At 36.2% G+C, this 26,702-nt stretch overlaps 1 protein-coding gene across 2 annotated transcripts in view; it reads right to left on the reverse strand.

Annotated features, from left to right (window-relative positions):
- The window catches only part of FSTL5 (follistatin like 5), a 741,602-nt gene that overhangs the window by 35,623 nt on the left and 679,277 nt on the right, over positions 1-26,702 (reverse strand). For both annotated transcript variants that reach the window (XM_027597352.2, XM_027597351.2), the window contains exon 15: positions 25,956-26,080. In XM_027597352.2, the coding sequence (XP_027453153.2) occupies positions 25,956-26,080 (125 nt within the window). The remainder of the gene's footprint in view (positions 1-25,955; positions 26,081-26,702) is intronic.

Raw genomic sequence — 26,702 nt, forward strand, 5'->3', positions numbered from 1 at the left:
TTGAAGATGGATTATTGCCATTTTCAGAAGCTATAAGTCCTGACAAAAATAGATAATGTCAAATAATACAACATCTGCTATTAGAGTCAGGGAGAAAATAAGATGACTTTGCAGTTCATCTCACAATGACAAGGCTACTTTCGATTTTATTTATTTTTCTTTTCTTATGCAGAAAAAAAGAATAGACATGATGTTCCTAGGGAGTACTGAAAATAAACATATCATCACTGAACATGTAAGGGATTCACTGACATACAGACCTTTGTTCCACTCTATCAATCATCTATCTGTCTTGCTATCTGTCTATCTATCATCTATCTGTCATCTATTTATTGCAGCTAACACAGTGAGAGTATTCACATATCTGGACCTGTTGATGAAGTATTTTATATTCTTTCCTGCTGTACCTACAGAAAGTCTCTGACAAACTCATTTTCCAACAGAATGGGGTTTTGTCTTGTTTTCCTTACGCTATTCTGAGTTTCCTAATGAACATCTACTATGTTGGTGGTTTGTTCGTTCTGTTCAAAATACTGGTGTGCCTCTGAACCTGCCAGATAGTACATCTCCATGATTTTTTATTCTAGAGATTCTTGTTTTTACCACATTTTCCTTTCACCTTTGTGAAAATGAAGGTCTCTATCATGGCTCTGACTTCAATCACTAATGATGTTTTACTTCAAAGGGTTTAATGAATTATACTATAAGATGGACGTTTATAGTGGCACATATTGGACACAGTAGAAATAACTGTGAGTGATTCTTTATTAATTCATTTTGAGTATGTACTGATATTTCTAGTAAACGGAGTAATAAACTTGAGAGTGTTCAAACATTTATCTGCATGATACTCTTCCGGGAATAAGCATGAAGATTTATCATTTGATTACCCTGATATTGACACTTAAAAGAATTCTCCAGTATTCCATTTAACAAGTATTTATTCATAATTCTTCCATGTCATCTTTATTACAGGATGTTTTTACTCGAAATATTTCCCACCACAGATAAGGTACTCAATACAGCTATGCACTGGAGTTATGTGAATCATTAGTCCTCATGATTGCCAAAAAAAAAAATAATAATAATAATCCTTGGTTTTGAACTTCTTCAATCTTGTTTGCAAAAGAGTATGAATTGCTTTCTCTATAGCACCGATATTAAAACTCCAAATTAAAAAGAACAAAAAAACCCAAAGCTTCCTGAGTTTAATAAGGTATTTAATAAATAAACTGAACGTCAACTGCAGATGATATTCATCTTTGTAGTGTTGCAATTTGATAAATTCAATTTTAAAAAAGAATTACACTCTTTGGAGAAATAATAGCCATCAGGTAGGTAGGGTTCTAACTTACTTATAAACCTTACCAATTATTCAACATTGTTATAAACTAGGTTGAGACTAAATTAAAACTGAGACACCGACCGAAATATCCACTCCAATACACATTGCTTTGAACCAGAAAAAAAAAAAAAATCACTGAGTAAACAACTCTAGAACATTTTCAGAATTTCATGAAAGACATAAATTTCAAACAAACATTCTAGGATATTTATAATGAAATCCATCTGAGAGAGGGGGAAAAATAAATTCTTTAAACCTTAGGAAAATTGTAATATTCCCAGGGTTCAGGTTTTGTTCAATCACAAGTTTCAGGCAAATCCTAAATGAAATAACAAGCTTCCCTTTGAGGAAAGTCTTAGTGAATTTTCTCTTCTTAGCACTTAGAGAAAATGTGGATTTGTGCAAGCCATAGAGGTAGATACCCAGACTGAATAAACAAATGGTCCTGTCTATAACCTGTAATTTAAGGGACTCTGAGAAAACCTCTACAGGTAAAACCCTATAGTTTCAGTGTTACTCTTGAGCTGCCTCGAGTTATCCAAATATCTTCAAACTGAGCCATCTTCTTATGGAGTTACACAAGTGGTTGATAAACGGCAACTCCTTGTCTCCACAGCACTAAAGCCATGGAGAAGTTGTCAGTAAGATACAACTGAGACTTGTCTTGATTCATTGCCCTTTTTTCTTTTACGCAGAGTCACCATGCCAGACAGATAATCAGAGAAACATTACTAAGTGTGCTACATTTTTTGAAAAGATTTCTTTATTTATTTTAGGGAGGAGGGGTTGAGAAGAAGGGAGAGTCTCTAGCAGGCTCTGCCCTGAGAGTGGAGCCCCATATGGGGCTCGATCCCATGACCCTCTAAGATCACCACCTGAGCTGAAGCCAAGAGTCAAATAAATGCTCAACCGACTGAGCCACCCAGGCTCCCCTAAGCACACTATTTTTAACAAATATTTACTGAGTGTTAATTGGTATAACTGCTATAGACAAGAAATTCATCAACCCAAGGGAATAGGATAATAGCATTTGTTAATCACCTATTGTGTGCCAGGAATTGCAGAAGATCCTGCAGTCAACCTAAACTAGTGTGAGGTGGGTAATATGCGTATTTTAGACATAAGGAAACCTAATCTTAGATTCCTTCATGTGTAAATAATAGGATATGCAATCCAAACTTTTTAAACCAAAAAGAATATGGGGATTCATACAGATGGAAATTCTAGAACCAGCTCAAGCATAGCTCAAATTTGGTCTATAGTAATGTAATATAGATCCTATTTTTTCTTAGTGTATTGGCTCTCCAATCTTCTATCTTGATTTCTGGTCTAGGCTTCACATGGTGTGAAAGTAACTGCTGTAGCTCTAGATCTCCTAGATCAGTCTACACAAAAAAACAAAGTCTCTTTCCAGAAAGTTCCAGAATAAAAGTGTTCATTATAACATATGAGTTCGGAGTGGGTTACATACCATGTCTACACTAATTATTGTGGCCAGAGAGAAATTGGGGACTTATTTGTCAATGCCTCTGTCAGGTGCTCTTCCTCTTTAGTTAGTAAGTGAAGCAACGCAGGCAAAAGACGTGGACTTAATAAGAGGGCAGGTGAACCCCTAGCAGACAATTATAAAAAACATTTGCCTTGATAAGAGTTTATTTAAAAGATTTTTAAAAAATTACACGTCATTGGAGTCTGCATAGAGAAGCAGGGAAGAAATGAAAGTGAAGGTGAGTGGGTCAGGATTTCACCTCCCACCATCCCCACTCATCTCCATTTAATTAACCTGGGTAGTATGGCATTTATTTTATTTACATAAAGACTTCAACATAGGGTCCCACAGCTGCTCTAAGGAAGAGAAAAAGAAAGAACACTAATATTTTGAAAGTAGGTGTCAATTGACCTGAGTATGGACATAAACTGTGTAAAGCTGTAGGTGAGAGGGAGTGGGGAGCTGGGGAAGGAATAAGCTAACAAAACTATTCCAGTGAATTAAAGATAAACAAATCCTTGAAATAAGCAACGTTTCTGGATGAGACACATATCCCTAGCAATTTTTTAAAATGTCCTTTATAAAGTTTAATTTGCTTGAAATCACACTGTAGTAAGTGGTAACATCTGAATTTGAATCTATATTCTTACCGTTCCAAAGTGAGTTCCTTTAAAAAATATATTTAGGGCATCTGAGTGTCTTAGTTGGTTAAGCACCCAGTTCTTGACTTTGATCATGATCTCAGGGTCGCAAGATCGAGCCCTGTGTCAGGCTCTGTGCTCAGCCTTGTGTCTGTTTGAGATTCTCCCTCCCTCTCCCTCTGCCCCTCCCCACACTTGTGCTCTCTCTCTCTCTCTCAAATAATAAATAAAATCTAAAATATATATATATCTTTTAATTTTTATTAACTACTGTGATGCTCATATTGCACTATAGGAAAGTAAGACAAAATCTGTATTCAAGTTCCTATTGGAATCTAGAATAGTGTCTGCCGTGTGAACAGTTCAGCTGTATTGATGAATAAATGAAATAAACAAGATAACAGGAGAGGAAGAAAAGGGGAGTATGTCAGAGGGGGTGACGAACCATGAGAGATGATGGACTCTGAAAAACAAACTGAGGGTTCTAGAGGGGAGAGGGGTAGGGGGATGGGTTAGCCTGGTGATGGGTATTGAGGAGGGCACGTTCTGCATGGAGCACTGGGTGTTATGAACAAACAATGAATCATGGAACACTGCACCAAAAACTAATGATGTAATATATGGTGATTAACATAACAATAAAAAAAATAAAAAAAAACCCTAACAATTGGTTGATGCCTTTAACAAGAAGTAAATTCTGAGGAGAGTGCTATCAAAAATGACAGAGGAATTGAAAAATTTGCATGAAGCAGAGTGCATTTGAGTTTGGCCAGGAGATTGACAAAAATTAAGAGGATCTAAATCAGAATCATAAAAAGCACTTTAGACAAACTGAAGGGTTAAGTGGAAACAGGGGAGTATAGGAGCTACTCAGGTTCACACTGGCTGGACCCTAGTGTGTGTGCGGATCACACACTTAGGAAGTGGGTTCAGTGTAGCTTGACTTCAACCTATATGCAGTAGGAAATATTTTAAAGTTTTTTTTTCTTTCCAGTGCAAAACTGTATCACCAAAGCTAGGAATTCAAAAGAGGAATGTAGTGGTTCTCTGTTTAGTGAGCTGAAGTATGGAGAAAACAAGAAGTATGGAGAAAAAGTGAAGAGCTCATTAGATTAGCAAGGTGGGCCATAAGGGAGCTCAGCTTAGGTCTGTGTCATGAGAGTGGAAAGGAGCAGATTAATAAATAGACATTATGAAGTTAGACATGAGCAGACAGCAAAAAAATTACCATAGAGTCTGTAGGGACTGTAGACACCACATCATATTTTTCCTCTATCCCTTCTGAAATCATTTACTTGTGGAAGAGGAAAATCAAACTGATCTAAGCACAATTAAATACTGTGCTAAAGGCCCCAAAGGATCTGAAGAGCTACTTTCCAATGTAGGTCTGTGTGAGTCTCAACACAAATGAGAAATAATAAAAATTCAGAATGCCAAGGGGATTCCAATCAGGGAAATTATAACAAATTTTATAAAAGGTGGCTTTGAGATAAGCCCCGAAGGGTTTGTTAGGCAGACAATGAAGAAACAGGGCATTCTGCAAATTAATGCAGATAGGTGAGGAAATATGGTGTAGGTTTGTTGTGAGGAGGCGAGTTTTGTTGTAGCAGAGGTAACAGAAAAGTGAGAGGGAATGTGTTAAAGGTAAATGTGAAATAATTTGTAGAGGATATCAGTCATTAGGTTTTACCCTAAAAGTGAGAAAAGGACTTGAACACTAAAATGTATTGAGTGCTAAGAAACTGAATTTAGACACAACTGAGTTTATAGCTGGTTCCAACGCTTATTAGTTAAGTGATTCACCATATGTAGAATAGGGATAAAAATTTATGTAGCTGCTAGTTTTAAATGAGGCAGTGCATAAAAACTCTGAGCTCACTCTCTGGCATAGAGTAAGTGCTCAATGTTTCCTCATTACTCTTAACATATTATATAATAATCATAGTAATAAGAACAAAAACTATAACCAAGCAATACAACTGGAGGCTATATAAACGATACAGTAAAATCAGACCTAAGTTCAGAAAATCAGGCTTTGCTTCTATATTAAAATAAAAATATAGGGAACTGCTTTAAGTAACTATTATACATAGGACCAGAGGAAAGCTGGAAATTACTCATGGATCATGGAACTGTTAGACAATATGAATATGTGGTAGTCTTTTTCCTGCACTTCTAATAAATTTCTCATATACTGGTCCTCTTTTCCTTAACATTTTCATTCCTCTATTTCCTGCTAAAATTCAAATTCATGATTTATCCCTGTGCATAACTTTTAGGAAATCATTATGAGTTTATCATAATAAAAAAGTGACTCTTTAAATTATTTACATTAACAACTTACATTTAAATGTAATGTTATTGTGTATTTCACTTGTATAAATACAATAAAGAAAAATATTTCCCTGATGAATTTGAAATTTTAATAATGACTTCATGAATTGGAAGCTTAAATATAATTTATCTGCTTTCTGTAAGCCCACATATTATGGTTGTCCAAAAGTGTTTTCATGTATTTAAAAATTTTTAAAGATGGTAAATGGATTAAGCTGAAATTAAGTAAGTGGTAAAAGTAGCAAAAAAATTATTAATATATCTTTGATGTTGGCAGGGCACAGATTGGATTAAGGAAATGAAAAACATAACAGATAAGTTAATATGACCTCTCTTTTCATAAAGCCTCTAATAACGATGATAGCCGTGAAGTATATCTCTTAATTCACAAAACATAAAATATTAAGTAATCAAAAAAATGTATATCTCAGAAGACTGTTGCTAAATAATTTCTATTCCTCTTTAATTCTATTTTTACAAAAGTCATCTGCTTCCAACAAAATCTCTGAATTGGATTCCATTATATCCCAATGTGAATAATAATTTAGATGTAAGTAGGGGTTTTTGATGTCAAAAATTACCAAACAAATTAGGACTGTATATAAGGGGGGGGGCGAGCAAGATGGCAGAGGAATAGGAGACCTGGATTTCGTTTGGTCTCAGAATTCAGCTGAATAGGGATCAAACCATTCTGAACACCTACGAACTCAACAGGAGATCGAAGATAAGAATAGTAACAACACTCTGAACAGAAAAGCGACCACTTCCTGTAAGGTAGGATGTGCGGAGAAGTGAATCCGAGGCGATATTTGGGAGGATAGATGGCGGGGGAGGGGGCCTCCATCTCCCGCTTCCCACAAGTGATAGAGCCGCGGAGCACAAAATCAGAACTTTTAGAAGTCGGCTCCGCTGAGGGACATCGCTTGCTCCAGTGGCTAAGCGGGGGGTGGAACCCTCGCGGGACAGTGTGGTCTCAGGACCCTCGGGGTCACAGAAAGACCGGGGTGCCTGAGTGCGGCAGAGCTCCCAGGTATCGGAGCAGGGAAGCCGGCTGCAGAGACAGAGCCAAGGCGCTGGCTCTCAGCTCGGGGTTGCCATAAACTGTGATCCATGGCCCAGTCGGGCCACTGCTCCTCCAGCAGGGACCCAACAAGCGGCAGAGCCGGGGAGACTCCCCTTGGGAGGAGCGGCGCGGGAGCGCACCGCAGGGATCTGCTGGGTTTGGAGACTCCACACGGGGTCGGGTGCCAGAGATAGAAATGCTCGATCACAGGCCGGGTGAGCACGGAGTGCGGCCGGAGACCGGGGAGATGGGAGTGACTGCTTTTCTTTGGGGGCGCACTGAGGAGCAGGGCCCCGAGTTCTCAGCTCCTCCAGGCGGAGATTGGGAGACCACCATTTTCACCCTGGTCCTCCAGGGCTTGCAGGGAACAAAAGCTCCTGAGAGCAAACCCGAACAGCTTGCTTAGCCCGGACTCACAAGGGCGGGGCAATTCTGCCTCTGGCAAAGACATTTGGGAACCACGGCAACAGGCCCCTCCCCCAGAAGATCATCACGAACAGCTAGCAAGCCAAGACCAAGTTTACCGATCAAGGAGAACGGGAGAACTCCAGCGCTAGGGGAATACTGCACATAGAATTCATGGCTTTTTTAGCATAATTCATTAGTTTTTCAAAGTTAATTTTTTAACTGTTTTTTTTTTAATTTTTCTTTTTCCCTTTTTCAAACATCAATCCCTTTTAAAAAAAAAAAATTTTTTATTTTTCATTTTTAGAGTCATATTTTTATCCCTTCATAGTAGTTACCCTTATTTTTGGCATATATATATAAGTTGTTCTCCCTTTAAAATTTTGAGATACAATTTCTTTTAACAGATCAAAATATACCCTAAATCACTAGTGTATGGCTTTGTTCTAGTCTCCTGCCTGATCACATTCTCTCCATTTTTTTTCCTTTTCTCTTTTTCTTTTTAAATCTTCTTTCTTTTTAAAAACAACTTCTTATCTTATCAATTCCTTTTATGAAATCTTTTATAATTTTCATCTTTACAATCATCTTCCATCCCTTCATTGTATCAACATTTATTTTGTACATTTATAAGTCTTTCTTCCTTTAAAATTTTAGCAGGCACATTCTTCTAACAGACCAAAATATGCCCAAAAGCTAGTGTGTGGCACTGATCTATGCACTAGCCTGATCATATTTAATCATATTCTGTTTTTTTTGTTTTGTTTTGTTCTGTTTATGTTTGTTTTTATCTTTATCTTTTTCTTTTTTCTTTCCTCTTCTTTCTTTCCCTTTCTTGTCCCCTGGGTTCAGGTCTTTTCTGATTTGTACAGAGTATATTTGCTGGAGACATTGTTAACCTGTGAGCACTCTGTTCTCTCATTCATCTGTTCTCCTCTGGACAAAATGACAAGACGAAAAAAATCACCTCAGCAAAAAGAACAAGAGGTAGTACCGTCTGCCAGGAACCTACTCAATACGGACATTAGTACGATGTCGGACCTAGAGTTGAGAATCATGACTTTAAAGACACTAGCTGGGCTTGAAAAAGTGTGGAAGTTATTAGAGAAACCCTTTCTGGAGAAATAAAAGAACTAAAATCTAACCAAGTCGAAATCAAAAAGGCTATTAATGAGGTTCAATCAAAAATGGGGGCACTAACTGCTAGGATAAATGAGGCAGAAGAAAGAATCAGCGATGAGGAAGACCAAATGATGGAAAAAAAAGAGGCTGAGAAAAAGAGAGATAAACAACTACAGGATAACGAGGGCAGAATTTGAGAGATAAGCGATTCGATAGATGAAACATTAGAATAATTGGGATCCAAGAAGAAGAAGAAAGAGAGAGAGGGGCAGAAGTTATATTGGAGCAAATTATAGTGGAGAACTCCCCTAATGTGGGGAAGGAAACAGGCATCAAAATCCAGGAGGCACAGAGAACCCCTCTCAAAATCAATAAAAATAGGTTAACACCCTGACATCTAATAGTAAAACCTACGAGTCTCAGAGACAAAGAGAAAATCCTGAAAGCAGCTCGGGAGAAGAGATATGTAACCTACAATGGTAGAAACATTAGATTGGCAACAGACCTATCCAAAGAGACCTGGCAGGCCAGAAAGGACTGGCATGAGATCTTCAGAGCATTAAATGAGAAAAATATGCAGCCAAGAATACTATATCCAGCTAGGCTATCATTGAAAATAGAAGGAGAGATAAAAAGCCTCCAGAACAACAAAAACTAAAGGAATTTGCAAACACAAAAACAGCCCTACAAGAAATATTGAAAGAGGTCCTCTAAGCAAAAAGAGAGCCTAAAAGCAGCATAGATCAGAAAGGAACACAGACAATGTACAGTAACAGTCACCTTATAGGCACTACAATGGCACTAAATTCATACCTTTCAATAGTTACCCTGAATGTAAATGGGCTAAATGCCCCAATCAAAAGACACAGGCTATCAGATTGGATTAAAAAACAAGTCCCATCAATATGCTGTCTGCAAGAGACTCATTTTAGACCCAAAGACACCCTCAGATTGAAAGTGAGGGGGTGGAAAACCATTTACCATGCTAACGGACACCAAAAGAAAGCTGGGGTGGCAATCCTTATATCAGACAAATTAGATTTTAAAACAAAGACTGTAATTAGAGATGAAGAAGGACACTATATCCTACTTAAAGGATCTATCCAACAAGAAGATCTAACAATTGTAAATATCTATGCCCCTAATGTGGGAGCAGCCAATTATATAAGGCAATTAATAACAAAAGCAAAGAAACACAATTGACAACAATACAATAATAGTGGGGGACTTTAACTCCCCCCTCACTGAAATGGACAGATCATCTAAGCAAAAGATCAACAAGGAACTAAAGACTTTAAATGAAATACTGGACCAAATGCACTTCATAGACATATTCAGAACATTCCATCCCAAAGCAACGGAATACATATTCTTCTCTAGTGCCCATGGAAAATTCTCCAGAATCGATCACATCCTAGGTCACAAAACAGGTCTCAACCGGTACCAAAAGATTGGGATTATTCCCTGCATATTTTCAGACCACAATGCTTTGAAACTAGAACTCAATCACAAGAGGAAAATCGGAAAGAACTCAAATACATGGAGGCTAAAGAGCATCCTACTAAAGAATGAATGGGTCAACCAGGAAATTAAAGAAGAATTAAAAAAATTCATGGAAACCAATGAAAATGAAAACACAACTGTTCAAAATCTTTGGGATACAGCAAAGGCAGTCCTGAGAGGAAAGTGTATAGCAATACAAGCCTTTCTCAAGAAACAAGAAAGGTCTCAAATACACAACCTAACCCTACACCTAAAGGAGCTGGAAAAAGAACAGCAAATAAAGCCTAAACCCAGCAGGAGAAGAGAAATAATAAAGATCAGAGCAGAAATCAATGAAATACAAACCAAAAGAACAGTAGAACAGATCAACAAAACTAGGAGCTGGTTCTTGGAAAGAATTAACAAGATTGATAAACCCCTGGCCAGACTTATCCAAAAGAAAAGAGAAATGACCCAAATCAACAAAATCATGAATGAAAGAGGAGAGATCACAACCAACACCAAAGAAATACAAACAATTATAAGAACATATTATGAGCAACTCTATGCCAGGAAATTGATAACCTGGAAGAAATGGGTGCATTCCTAGAGATGTATCAACTACCAAAATTGAAGCAGGAAGAAATAGGAAACCTGAACAGACCTATAACCACTAAGGAAATTGAAGCAGTCATCAAAAATCTCCCTAGAAACAAAAGCCCAGGGCCAGATGGCTTCCCAGGGGAATTCTATCAGACATTTAAACAAGAATTAATACTTATTCTCCTGAAACTGTTCCAAAAAATAGAAAAGGAAGGAAAACTTCCAAACTCATTTTATGAGGCCACCATTACCTTGATCCCAAAACCAACAAAGACCCCATCAAAAAGGAGAATTACAGACCAATATCCTTGATGAACATAGATGCAAAAATTCTCACCAAAACACTAGCCAGTAGGATCCAACAGTACCTTAAAAGGATTATTCACCATGACCAAGTAGGATTTATCCCTGGGCTGCAAGGCTGGTTCAACATCCGCAAATCAATCAGCGTGATACAATACATTAACAAAAGAAAGAACAAGAATCGTATGATCCTCTCATTAGATGCAGAAAAAGCATTTGACAAAGTACAGCATCCTTTCTTGATCAAAACTCTTCAGAGTATAGGCATAGAGGGTACATACCTCAATATCATAAAAGTCATCTATGAAAAAAGAACAGCGAATATCATTCTCAATGGGGAAAAGCTGAGAGCTTTTCCCCTAAGGTCAGGAACGCGGCAGGGATGTCCACTCTCACCACTGCTATTCAACATAGTATTAGAAGTCCTAGCCACAGCAATCAGACAACAAAAAGAAATTAAAGGCATCCACATTGGCAAAGAGGAAGTCAAACTCTCACTCTTTGCAGATGATATGATACTGTATGTGGAAAACCCAAAAGACTCCACCCCAAAACTGCTAGAACTCATACAGGAATTCAGTCAAGTAGCAGGATATAAAATCAATGCACAGAAATCAGTGGCATTCCTTTACACAAACAACAAGACAGAAGAGAGACAAATCAAGGAGTCGATCCCATTTACAATTGCACCCAAAACCATAAGATACCTAGGAATAAATTTAACCAAAGAGGCAAAGGATCTGTACTCAGAAAACTATAAAATACTCATGAAAGAAATTTAAGAAGACACAAAGAAATGGAAAAACGTTCCATGCTCATGGATTGGATGAACAAACATTGTGAAAATGTCAATGCTACCTAGAGCAATGTACACATTCTATGCAATCCCCATCAAAATACCATCCACCTTTTTCTAAGAAATGGAACAAATAATCCTAAAATTTGTATGGAACCAGAAGAGAACCCAAATAGCCAGAGGAATCTTGAAAAAGAAAAGCAAAGCTGGCGGCATCACAATTCCGGACTTCCAGCTCTATTACAAAACTGTCATCATCAAGACAATATGGTACTGGTACAAAAACAGACACATACATCAGTGGAACAGAATCGTGAGCCCAGAAATGGACCCTCAACTCTACGGTCAACTCATCTTTGACAAAGCAGGAAAGAATGTCCAATGGCAAAAAGACAGTCTCTTCAACAAATGATGTTGGGAAAATTGGACAGCCACATACAGAAGAATGAAACTGGACCATTTCCTTACACCACACACAAAAATAGACTCCAAATGATTGAAAGACCTAAACATGTGACAGGAGTCCATCAAAATCCTAAAGAAGAACACAGGCAGCAACCTCTTCGACCTCAGCCACAGCAACTTCTTCCTAGAAACATTGCCAAAGGCAAGGGAAGCAAGGGCAAAAATGGACTCTTGGGATTTCATCAAGATAGAAAGCTTTTGCACAGCAAAAGAAATAGTCAACAAAAGCAAAGACAACCGACAGAATGGGAGAAAATATTTGCAAATGACATCAGATAAAGTGCTAGCATCCAAAATCTATAAAGAACTTATCAAACTCAACACCCAAAGAACAAATGATCCAATCAAGAAATGGGCAGAAGACATGAACAGGCATTTTTCCAAAGAAGACATCCAAATGGCCCACAGACACATGAAAAAGTGCTCAACATCGCTCAGCATCAGGGAAATCCAAATCCAAACCTCAATGAGATACCACCTCACACCAGTCAGAATGGCTAATATTAACAAGTCAGGAAACGACAGATGTTGGCGGGGATGCGGAGAAAGGGGAACCCTCCTACACTGTTGGTGGGAATGCAAGCTGGTGCAACCCCTCTGGAAAACAGTATGGAGGTTCCTCAAACAGTTGAAAATAGAGCTACCATACGATCCAGGAATTGCACTACTGGCTATTTACCACAAAGATACAAATGTAGGGATCTGAAAGGGTACGTGTACCCCGATGTTTATAGCAGCAATGTCCACAATAGCCCAACTGTGGAAAGAGCCAAGATGTCCATCAACAGTTGAATGGATAATGAGATGTGGTATATATACACAATGGAATATTATGCAGCCATAAAAGGAAATGAGATGTTGCGATTTCCAACAATGTGGATGGAACTCGAGGGGGTTCTGCTGAGTGAAATAAGTCAATCAGAGAAAGACATGTATCATATGACCTCACTGATATGAGGAATTCTTAATCTCAGGAAACAAACTGAGGTTTGCTGGAGTGGTGGGGGGTGGGATGGATTGGGTGGCTGCGTGATAGACATTGGGGAGGGTATGTCCTATGGTGAGCACTGTGAATTGTACAAGACTGATGAATCACGGATCTGTACTTCTGAAACAAATAATGCAATATATGTTACGAAAAAAAAAAGAAGAAGATAGCAGGAGGGGAAGAATGAAGGGGAGTAAGTCGGAGGGGGAGATGAACCATTAGAGACGATGGACTCTGAAAAACAAGCTGAGGGTTCTAGAGGAGAGGGGGGTGGGGGGATGGGTTAGCCTGGTGATGGGTATTAAAGAGGGCACATTCTGCGTGGAGCACTGGGTTTTATGCACAAACAATGAATCATGGAACACTACATTAAAAACTAATGATGTATGGTGATTAACATAACAATAAAATTATTAAAAAAAAAAGATTCTCTGTCTTGGGGTGCCTGGGTGGCTCAGATGGTTAAGCATCTGCCTTCAGCTCAGGTCATGATTTCTGTCCTGGGATGGAGCGGGCTCTCTGCTCAGCAGGGAGCTTGCTTCTCCCTCTCCCTCTGCTGTTCCCTCTGCTTGTGCTCACTCTCTCTGTCAAATAAATAAATAAAATCTTAAAAAAAACAAAAAGATTCTCTCCCTCTCCCCCCTCCCTCCCCCCAGCTCACATGCATGCTCGCTCTTTCTCTCCCAAATCTGCTAAATTACAAAATAAACATTTTTAAAAAAAGAACAGGTTTTAGGCCAGTGTCTGGTACCTACTAAGTGTAAGATAAGTATGAACTGTTATTAGTATGAACATCATTATTATTTAATGGAATGCTAGACAACAATATGTATCAAGTATTCTTGCACAATTTATGTTTTGCTTTATTCTGTGTTCATGTCTACTCATAATTTTTAAAAAATTAGAATGTTAGTTTTTGCTTGGATGATGGATCTTTGATTATTCAGTGTGTGTGTGTGTGTATGTGTGTGTGTGTGTGTGTGTGTGTGTATGTATTTTAGAGAAGGGGAGGGGCAGAGGGAGAGAGAATCTTAAGCAGCCTCCATGTCCATGCAGAGGTCGTTCTCACAACTGAGATCATGACCTGTGCCAAAATCAAGAGTCACTTAACCTACTGAGCCACCCAGGTGCCCTATTTAGTATATTTTGATGTCACTACTCATTACCATTTTTTTGTAAAACTTTCTATGTTTTGATTTATAAAAATGTGATGAATCAATGCATATCTATTTGAATAAGTAATACATACATATTATACTAAGTTAAATTGACACAAAAGGATATAAAGTAGAAAGCAAAGCTCCCTCCAACCCTCTCCCCCTAGCCCTGCCCTCCAAACCCATCCTGGGCCTCTCCCTAGAGGCAAGTTTTCTTCTTCATAAATATGTTTTTAAATGAAAAAAAAAAAGACTGTATATAAGGAATTAGGAAAGCATGTTTAGTCAACATAAAGATATATGTACCTATGATCTATTAAAAGTATTTCTTAAATCATCTTCCTATATAAACTAATAATCTGTTTTCAAATTATTTTCAGGTATTAATTAATTAAATGAGTTTTGTCAAGCCTTTTAATAAAAATTCTTCAGATGTTCCAAATATTCTATCATTTTTCAATTTGTACAGCTAGGTTTTTAAGCAGAATTTAAACAATGTCTACTTTAATTAAAAACATAAAAATGTTTCCTACCACTCAAAATTGATGAATAATCTTGATTTACATTATGAGGAGAAAATCTAGGTTATTTTAGGATTTTCTAGGTTTACATGAATCAGCTGCTACTTTCATAGCACATGCAAACCCTGATTTCCTTTTGTTTCAAAGAACTAAAAACTATATTTATGCATTCAAATTACATATGCATAAAAATAAGCTTCTACATTATGACCAAAAAATGAATTATTGTAATTTCATACTATTTTCCTTGAAAATCAGTTGTCAATATAAGAAAAAAATCTATAAATATTCATATCCCTCCCCCCAAATAAAAGAAAAATGGGAAGGTAAAAAAGGAAAAGTTCCTGTAGTATAGAAAAATTCAGCTAATCTCAGTCTAAACCAATACAGAGATTTTAACCATAACTAACCCAGCTAGCAGTTTTAAAAGTCACCTAAGGCAACCGTCATTTTTACTTCCCCTGAAGCTATCTATTTCAATTCATTTTGTGAGGTTTATGTATCCTACAAGGCACTAGTGTATACACCAAAGGATAAAACCCTGGCAGTTTGGATATTTGTTGCCTAATGTTCTTAATCTATTCATGTGGTTATGTTGAGTATTTCTACTCATGATCGATAACAGAAGAGACCTAATATGCAATTTCTCCATATATCTACAAATTCGGTGGGTTTTTCTGTTATAGTACATTTTAAAGGCTCTCTGACATCTGTCTTGTATTTCATTTTTGCTTGAACCAAATCTTTAAAACCAAAGAACTTTAAAACCCGAAATTTCACTGTAGGGTTTCTTTTTCACAAGGAGATGCAAGAGATAGAACACTGCTACAGAACAAGTGATTGTTAATCTAAATGAATAAAAGGAATGCATTTGTGTAAATATATTTGATTGGCTAATTCTTTTTTCCTACATGGATAGCCATAGTGAGGCCACATCCACAGATTTACAACTAAATTAAAATGTTACAGGGTCACCTGGGTGGCTCAGTCAGTTAAGCATCCAACTCTTGATTTTGGCTCAGGTCATGATCTCAGGGTGATGAGATTGAGCCCCGGCTCAGGTTCCACTCTCAACATGGAGTCTGCTTGGGATTTTCTCTCTCTCTCTCTCTCTCTCTCTCTCTTTCTCTGCCCCTCTGCCCCTCCCCCCACTTTCTCGTGCAGGCGTGCGCTCTCTCTCTGTCTCTCTGCCTCTAAATAAATAAATAAAATTTTTTAAAAAATGGTACAAAATATCAACTTGGGTGGATTCACAATGAATAATTTTTACAGTCTCAAATCACTGTAAACAGAGAGAATATCAATATCACCATGTTGTGCATCTAAAGATAACCCCCACTACTACCACTAATTTTACATTTAAATTAACTGTTTTTGTAATTAAACAAAAGTGAGAAGTGATGTGCATATATATATATATATATATATAAGTATTTAGTCACATTCACAGAAAATTTCAAAAAATGTTCTATTAACTTACAGTTCTATTGAATTTACACAATTCTCAAAGATAAAATTATTTATTTTCAACTGTATTGCTTTATTGAGCCACAGTAGGAGTCTTTAATTCAAAAAATAGTTTTTGTTATGTTATGATATGTGTATGTAAAGTTTTAGCATTTTAATAAAACATTTCATCAAAAAAATAATGAATTCACAAAATAAGACATTACGGTCAAATATATCACCTTCTTTCAACAGAATAATAATATAGCCACTTCAGATAGAAAGAATTAGAGGGTGCCTGGGTGGCTCAGTTGGTTAAGCGACTGCCTTCGGCTCAGGTCATGATCCTGGAGTCCAGCGATCGAGTCCCACATCGGGCTCCCTGCTCAGCAGGGAGTCTGCATCTCCCTCTGACTCTCTTCCCTCTCATGCTCTCTATCTCTCATTCTCTCTCTCTCAAATAAATAAATAAAATCTTAAAAAAGAAAGAATTAGAAACCCCAATATACATTATTCTTTTGTATACACATTTTATGAGAACTAGTTAATGCTTTATATGCTTGATTCAAAATACTATAATCTATTAAACGTATGTATGAAATAGGTCATGCAGGGTGCATATTAAATTCACATAAGAAATTACTTAGGTTCTCAGGATGAGCTCTGCCCCTCTCTTGATGTATTGCATTGCATTTTAACTTTGGTATTTTTCTTTATTAACCTTAATTGTTACCTGAGTTTGTTTTTGCTACCAAGCAAAGAAAGCGAAGTAATCTATGCAACCATACCATTTACTCATTTAAGGTAAAATAAGTTTGATTTACCATTTCCAGCAAAACTCAAAATCATCTGTGACAAAGGAAAACAACAACATACAAATTTGCTGTGTATACCCCACAGCTGTCTCCTAAGAAGAATCCTGGGTCCTGTCAAATGGACTGCCCTATGTTTTACTGAACACTTTGATGAGTTAGCATAAGGACCTCTGAGAGAAGCAAGAGCTGTTTTTTCTTTGCATAATAAAACTCAAGAGGCAGATTTGCAATGTAGAGTGTTTCTAAATTACATGTTATTAGTGCTTCATTGATTTCTTTAGTAAAAAATGCCATAGAATGAATCTATTTAGGGGCTTTATTAAATCCTAGAGCTTGGAGTCTACTAATAACACCTGTATAAAACTTTGCCTTTTTAAAGATAATGAGATCCTCATATTTTAAATACAGTTTGCTCTTTAAACCCAACCTCATTTCCCCATACAATAAAAAAAAAAAAAAAAAAGATTACATAGCTAATATGGGCTACTAATCTGGCTAAGCGTATATTCTGCCAAAAGAGGTACTGGCCTTCATTCATCCACTTTGGACACTAGATTCTTTTTTTACAGGACTCAGATAGTTCAGAGACCTGTTAATATAGGGCAGAGACGAGGCAGTGATGCAGACAGTGTTCTCTAACTCAAGAAATAACGAAGTTAACAGACTACACATACATACAGGTGCGTGCGTGCGCACGCGCGCGCGCGCACACGCGTCGGCTGCAAGCACTCAATCGTTCTCTAAGCATTTTATACTCACTGTGTTAGCTACACTAATATGCTAAAGAAGGTGGAAAGTAAAAAAGCGAATCCAGCAACCAAAATGAAAAAGATTAGCACTACAGATCCAAATTGAAGGGTATAGTGTGTTTACTTCTTTAAAAATAAGATGAAAAAAGTTATCAAATGCTTATGTAGAAGAAGTTGTGCACCCATGTAAGAAGGCTGGAAGGTTTGCCAACAATGATCTGTATATATATATGCATACACACTCACAAACATATACGTATGTACTGTGTTTAATAAGCCACTTATGAATATCTTCTGTTTTTCAAAATAGTGCACTAGGCTCTGGGAGTGTAAAAATCCCAAGATACTGCAGGCCCTGATGATCTAGTTTGTGTTTGTGTGGAGAGGAGAGGGCAGTGAAGGACCTCAGAGACACCGGGAGAAGATCATAGTTTCAGGGTTCATAAATGTCTCAGATAATCACTATGTGTGAGAATACAGACAGAAAGAGCTCCCACTCCTGGTTTATCTAGAATCCTTATAGCTTGTTAGTTTATTTCTTTGTGGGGGGAATTAGCATATAAGGATGAATGGAGTAAAGAAAAAAATAGAAGAACCTCATTGAGCTGGGATTTTGTGAGATCTTTAAGAACCATTTTTTCAAAACAATTTTAGTTGTTGCTTATCATCCTGAGATTGTATTTTCCTAAAAAGGATTGAACAACTGATATTTTCAATTTCTGATGTGCCAGGGTTTCAGTGTACCCAGACAATTTTACTGTTAAAATTGTGTCTCCATATACCTGGCCTGTACATGAATCAAGTCACAAGGGTAGAGTTGTCTTGATAAATGGCTAGCCATATATATAATTTTGCTTTAACAGATTTGATAAAATATGAGGAAGAATGATATACTTTACTTTAACTCTCACTTTCGCAGAATGTTTATTTTTCCCTTGGAGAAGCTTCAAGGAAACATAAATCAAACACAATCCCTTCTTAATCATTTCCTTGCTGTAATTTATAACAGAAAAGGAGTGCTAGAGACCTCTCTACAGACTCCCAGAATGGTGCCCGCTACTTGTTATTTCAGTTTTCTTCATCTCTTACAGTAGAGCCATAGCCATTGGCTGTGTAGGAATTATGACCCATCTGAAACAGGATAAGCCCTGAGCCCCTTAATCCCACATTTGACTGCAACCCTCTTACATTACACTCGTCTCACTCATTCGAACTTTGAGGGTCTTAAAACAGTGCCTTTCCATCCCACCAAAACTGAAGAGTAACAAGATGGTCCACTTTCCATAGAATTCCTGAATTACCCAATTTGAGATAATTATTCGACACTGACACCATCTTGGGGTATGTGGTAGGGAAGGGAGGAGTGTTACAAGGAAACTTTGGAACACTCTTTGTTTGTTTGTTTGTTTGTTTTGTTTAGTAGGTCAAGTCCAGAGGAGGAGAAAAATGTGGGAACTGGCATTCTCAGTTTTTACACAAGTGCTTGTTGCTTTCAAGTTCTCTACTATACATACTCTATTCATCTTATTACTTATCATGTAATCATAGATTGAAATACACACACACACACACACACGCACACACACACACATCCTCCCAAGTTCAAATGTTAATTTTTTAAGACACTACATAATCAACCCATAAAGAAAAATGCCAATAAAAAAGATGTCAAATTTCCCAACTGCTCTTCCATTTTCTTTTCAAGAAATAGGAGCACTTTAAAGGTAGATTTCTAGAGAAATATAACCCAAAGAAACAGGAGTAGTTTGAAATTCCAGGCAATATTATCAAATGGTGGTGTTGGGGGTGATGTCAAGGGTAGCCAAGCCTTTCAAAGCATCTTAAATAGCATCATTGAAGTTGCTATCTTCCCTTTCTATCATAGGACTACTTCTGAAGTAGCACATAAATCAGAAATAACTTCCTTCTTGTATTTACTAAAAGTTTTCCTCTGTGCCAGGTGAACTAGATGGAATTAAACTTGTCTGTAGTTGCAGTCAACTTCAGAGAGGACAAGAGATGCAAGACACATGATTTGTAGATGTTAAAAGGGTCAGCTATAAAACATATTTTTCTTCGTGTGGCATCTATTTTAAATTGTATAAAAGGTATTATTTTAGTCAGTGAAAATTTAAAGAATTTCTTAGAGCCCTAAAGAACCTGAATGTTAGCTGTGCCTTTGTAATGTAGGTGAAAATATCTAGTTGTTACCCTCTTCCTTATCTTCCAACTAATTTTATTCATGACAAGTCAAAGGCTCTCAGAAAGACTTCTGCTAATTTTTGCATTTGTCACAGCTTGTACTTTCTCGCCTTCCCGGTATCTTGCACAAAGCTTTATCAAGTTTCCTTGCTCTCAACCACGCTGGCCCGTAAGTAGTTCTCCCTTTCATCATCCCACTACCAAAAATAAATCATTCTTTGGAAGAATTATTGAAGTATTTTCGGGGGGGGGGAGGGTCCCATGGAAATGCTTTGTCATTCATTGCTTGAATACCTGCCATCTCATTAGCTTCTCCTCTCATTTTCTCAATTCTCCTCACCCCTCTAATTTTTACAAGGAAATATTTTAAAAGTAAGCATATGATAATGTGATAAATCATGGCCAAACCTGTGGTTTTCATTTCCTATGCTAATTACAGTAGCACTTGCACAGCAAGTTGTAATCTTTACATATATCACAAGAAATTGACATTTAGATTTTTTCTCTCCAGAATAGTACAAAAAATGAAACGCAATCAATTATGTAAATATCCATTCTTTATGATATTTACTTGCTTTGAAGATAATACAACCATTGTAATACAACAATTTTTCTGAAAAAAAAGAAATTGCTTTGAAATTACTTTTTAATCTCTAGCTAATTAAAGAAAACTGATACAAAATCACTGAGTCCCCCATGCATTAGCCATATCATAAAAAACTTAAGAGTAGTAGAACTCTAATATCTTTCAAATATATCTGTTTGCATGTAATGATATTATAATAACTTAGCACTTTGGATACAAGTTAGGAGTACAATAACGAAACATTTTGCTTTACATTTGTAGAGCACTTGTGCTTAAAAAAGAAAACAAATTATTATTTCAATTTTTGTACATTAAGTAGACATAATTGATTCTTCTGAGAATTATACATGCATTTTCATTTTTAATAGCCTCTTTCAATTTTTCCTCTCTGGATATATTTGTATATAGAAGATAGAAATCCAAATTGAAATTCCTCATATAAAAAATTTATATTTCTTATGTCATTACAAAACACATTATTTTGCACTGCATAATCTCTTCAACTTTAGACTATGATTTATGATTAATTAATTACTGCTGGAGTTTAAGATTTTTTAAAGAAAATTCTCTATTGACTGAAATTCTGAAAAATGAGTGTCTAGTTAATATACATTGCCAGTTAACTGAAATGCGCAATGAATCACTAATATGAAAAGTACATCACTTATTAAATATTCAGTGGAACTGTCTTTATGAAGATTAACAGAATGTAAGGTATAATTTCTTATTCTTACTTTAAAAACAAAAAAATACCCCATATAATTGTAGAGTGATTTAAATCAATATATTTCAATAAACATCAGAATATCATCTGTGTTATTAACTATCAAGTAATTTAAGTTTTCCCTAAACAATTGGGAAGTGGATATTAACCAACTCACACTCAATGTTAAAAATATATATTCTAGAATTTTAACAACCTTTTAAAAACAAATTTTTCATCAATAAGTATTTAATCAATCCCTTTCAGAAGCGGAGTAGGTAGTTGGAACTTTGGGGAGACAGGGTTATAATACCTCTTCTCTTCTCTTCCAGAAGTTTGGTTTCATTAAACCAAACTGAATTCACAGTTGAGGCTCAATATGCATATCTTAAAGAACGGCTGCGTGCTAGTCTAGAGTTGCTTATTATCCCCTGGTAAGCACTCATATTCAAGAGAGTGTAAGGCAGGGACACAAGCTGAGTCCAGTAACCAGAACTCAACAGGTTAAAGACCATTTTGATTTCAATCTAAGGTAGCATGGCATCCGTGTGTCTGGTGTATCCCCAGCCTAGGGCTCAGGTTCTCTTCTGATTCCTATGGAGAAGGAAGGAATACATAAAACCAAAAGGGGATATTTTACTAATAAAGTCTCACTCTACAGGATAAAATAGCAATAACTGTACATTGTGCTCGCTTAGGCAACACATGTACTGAAAATAGGAATAACTGTACGTGGCCTACGCTGTGTCTCTGAAGGAGTCGGAAGGAATTCGCTGAGGAACTGAATGAGTGCATAGAATCAGGCCTTCCTTCTCAGATATTTTTTAAATGGAAATGAGTTTTCTGAAATTAAAATTCCTCAGGCCATTCAAAATGGATAAAGATGTGAAGCACATGTACACACACACACACACACACACACACACGATGGAATATTACTCAGCCATAAAAACAAATGAAGTCTTTTATGACAACTTGGATGGACCTAGAGGCTACTATGCTAAGTGAAATAAATAAGACAAAGACAAGGATAAACATCAAATGATATGTGGAATCTAAAAAGCAAAAAAAATGAACAAACAAAAACGGAATCATAAATACAAAGAGCAAACATGGTTGCGGGGGGAAGAGATGAAAGGGGGATGGGTGAAATAGGCGAAGAGGATTAAGAAGTCCAACAGGAAATATAGGCAATAATGTTGTGGTGCTTATGTATGGTGACAGATGGTAACTATACTTACCATGGCAAGCACTGCAGAATGTACAGAATTGTCAAATCACTATGTTGTACAATTGAAATTAATATAGCATTGTATGTCAACTATATTTCAATTAAAAAGGGGGAACATAAATTAGGACCCAAAAATTTTTAAAATGCTGAGAATTTTAAGCTGTCCTATAAAGTGAACAACTTCCCAAATTTTGTGAAGATTGATTATTTTTTAAGCTACAAGTTTATTTTTTAATATAGATGCATAAAATAATTTTGGTTCTCTTAAATGTCTCAGTCTTGATTTACCTTACAGACTAGATTAAACAAGCCTGAGAATTAGAGGCGTTGAAAAAGGAAAAAAAAAAGTGGAAAAAAAATGAGAAGAAGCCAAGCAGGGAAAAATAGAGGCTTTTAGCAAAATTGTCACTGTTTGCAGGAGAGCCCCTGAAACTGTGGATTATGAGTAGTGTGAACAACAATGATTATGGGAAACTTAATATTTATTTTTTAAGAGATTTTATTTGTTTATTTGACAGAGAAAGAGAGAGAGAGCACAAGCAGGGGAGGGGCAGAGGTAGAGGGAGAAGCAGACTCCCCACTCAGCAGGGAGCCTGAGTTGGGACTTGATCCCAGGACCCTGGGATCATGATCTGAGCCGAAAGCAGATGCTTAACCGACTGAGCTACCCAGGCACCCTGCACCTGAATGTTTGAACATTATTTCATTCCAGTCCTTGGAAAGAAATGAAGTAAACTGGTTAAATTCACAATTGACCAATGGCAAATGGTATTGCTGGGACCTTCAGGCTTAGATCAGTGTGACAGGAGATTAAATACTTATTACTTGTATTTACTGCTTCCACATAATTCATGTGCACTTAATGCAGTACTTGTTGCATCTCTGATATCATGTTAGATGCTGAGAAATTCAGTACATAAGAAATACAGTTCCCTTAATGTTACATAATTCCCTCAATCCTATTCCAATCCAATTCCTGGTTTAGGAAATAGTGTAGTACTTTCTTCTGTATTTCCATCCCTGTGAGAAACATGAATTAAGAGACTACCAGTTTTTAGACACTTCAGATATAAAATCCTGACACTTGTCCAGGAGCTTTTCAGACATTGGAGATATAGATTATTTGAAGTGAGGGTATAGCAATCTGAGAGAAAAGTAGATTAATGTGGTGAAGGTTCAGAGGAAGGAAACTCATTAATTAAACACTTATTATGTGTCAGACCTTCTGCCTGGCCTGGAAATATATACCAAGCACAGCAGTCAGAAAATAGTCTCAAATTCTGAAAAACACAAGTTACAAAAAGATCAATCTCTGCAACACATTTTTAAACACATGCCAAATTTGGTTAGAAAAATATGTTACATGAAATTGGTAGGAGAAAAGATGATATCTATCCCTCAGATTTTCCTGATGTAGAAAAAAATTCTTATTATGTTAAAAATAGCTTACATTTAATGTTTTGATTTTGGAAGTGCATGCTAATTTTACTCTCATTTTTTTCCTTAGTAATAGGAATAATTACTTTGAAGTACAGTAGAAAATTTGACCATCATTCACATTCATGAAAATGGGACTCTATATGCAAGCTATGCAAGTAGGATTGCTATAATTTAATTTAGTATGCTTTATAAGTATGGCAAAACAACCCTGCATTTCACTATCCATCCCTAAAAGGAAAAAGATGTTTAAAAATATCCTCAAGCATACTCTTCAGTGTTTTTCATAATATAGATAAATAACTAAAATAAAATTTTGCCTTATATGTGTTCACATTATTTAGATATTCTTCTAATTACTAGCTCCAATTCTAGCTATGCAGTAATCATTTTGACCCTAAAGAGATATTATGTTCTGACTGTATGTATAGTAATTCTATAATCGTGCAATGTAATCTTGTATACCAATTATAGATACAAACCCAGAATTACACACAGCACTTGCTGCTTTTAGACAAAGTTAAACTCTTGACTTGGTAGCTACTTTACCACAATGATATAATTTACTAGTTGCAGGGGAAAAGAAATAGCCCAAACCATACACTATTAACCATATTAGTATTATAGACACAGGAAATTTGCCCCAAATAATCCCATTACTAGTGCATTTGAAAAAAAAAAAAAACAAAAAACAAAGTTGATAATAGTGTATTAAATACAGTAATGCATAATAAGAGAATGGGGTAAATATAAGCAAGTGTTACATAGTAAATTATTGATTAGTAATAATTTATCAACAACTTGAAAATAACAAAGGAATTAATTATTGTACTCATTTTCAATTAAATAACTTGTATCCTTATTGAGTAAGTATAAAAACATACATTTTTTAGGCACCATCTCAATTGCTACCATTTTTGGTTCATATGCTGATTTCTTTTGTGTCTGAACTATTATAGCACTTACAGTCAGATGTAAAAATTATTGGACACAAATACTTAAAAATATGATGTATTTTCAGAAAGTTCTACTTATTTTCCATAAAAAGCATGTAATAATTGTAATAGGACATTATGTTTTTCAATCACTTTATTGCTGAGCACATAAAAGACATTCTGAAAGTAACAGTCATTTGCTTGAAAAATATACTAACCTCTTTGAAAACATACTTGGCTATGCAAATAACAGTTTCTAGGTAGTGTCTGACTATGAGCCACGATTCCGATTTATTACTCTCCCTTTTTTACTTTTGGAAGTTGAATTCCACTCTCTCTCAGAATTCTTACAACTCCAACTCTTAGATAATTTCCAATTTAACACAAGAGAAACAAATATCAAATAATGACTCATCTAACATATCTAGAGCACTTCTCCCTCAACATAATTGACTTGAGAAGCAGAACAAAATATTAGTTTGGTTCAAATTCCCTAACGTTGCTAAGTAATACTTTAAAAGTTTTTCAGTACATTATCAAAATACATAGTACTTGGAATTGTGATATATTCAGTCTCCCTCTTTTAAGCATTTAAACCACTTCTATGGAACTTTGGAGTGATGTCATTAGAAGTGATTACCTTTGCACCTCTTATAAATACATCCAAGGATAGAACACATCAACGCGTTTCCTCAAAGTGTAGGCCTGAAACATTTCATTTCAACTTACTATATGCTTCCAACACAGTTTTATATTAATTTCTATGTGGGCAAAAATGATAAAAGAATGTCATTGTAATATATTGAATGGATTTCTATGAGAGTGGTTCTTTCATCATGCTGAGTTCAAATGTTAGCATTTTGCAAAAATATCAACCTTAAAAATTGACTTAAAAATGCAACTTATCTTTTAAAAATTCACTTCTTTATGAGGCATAAGAAGAAATACATGACGGGAAATTCATTACTAATGTTGATAAATAAAAGTTTCATCAAGCCGATGAAACAAGGTAAATTACGTGCAATTGTGTGTGTACCCATTGCATAACAGATATGTGTTTTACTTTTTATGACTTCCCATGGCTTCCTATCAAAATTAGAGAGAAATCTAAAAGTTTATCACTCATTTAGCACTTACCTTATGTGGGTGATGATGAGTGTTGTAGTAGGAATAAAAAAATCATCCACCCGGTCAAACTGCTTTCCCACTGGCTGGGTGTGAATAGTGTGGTGTGGCACATTCCCACTGGCCAGGGTGATTACCTAAACAGAGCGTATCACTGTTAGACCTTGGCAGTGCATTCCCTTAATAGTACCAGCATTAATTTTATTTAGAGATGAAACAAATCAGTAGCTGTTTGAGTCTTTGCCATCCTCAAAATTAATATATCATTAAGCAAATCGGACTTTTGTAGTTATTTGCTTATTTTCAACATAGAAATTTGTTTTTACAAAGAAAAAATAGAGAAAGATTTGCCTTGAATAATTCTGCTTAAATAATAAAATAGGCAGAAACAACTTCTGTATTATAAAAGCATTAACCTTGCTATAATGAAGAAAATTATAGCAAGTGTACATATGGTGGAAAAGAGATCCTTAGCTTTCTTTTTTCATTTTTTAAAGATTTTATTTATTTGAGAGAGAGAATGAGATAGAGAGAGCATGAGAGGGGAGGGTCAGAGGGAGAAGCAGACTCCCTGCTGAGCAGGGAGCCCAATGCGGGACTCGATCCCAGGACTCGAGGATCACGACCTGAGCCGAAGGCAGCTGCTTAACCAACTGAGCCACTCAGGCACCCCGAGATCATTAGCTTTCTTGCTCCTTTTTCTTTTTCTTTCTTTCTTTCTTTCTTTCTTTCTTTCTTTCTTTCTTTCTTTCTTTCTTT

The sequence above is a fragment of the Zalophus californianus genome, chromosome 2 (genome assembly GCF_009762305.2).
Source record: "Zalophus californianus isolate mZalCal1 chromosome 2, mZalCal1.pri.v2, whole genome shotgun sequence".
Classification (NCBI taxonomy): domain Eukaryota; kingdom Metazoa; phylum Chordata; class Mammalia; order Carnivora; family Otariidae; genus Zalophus; species Zalophus californianus.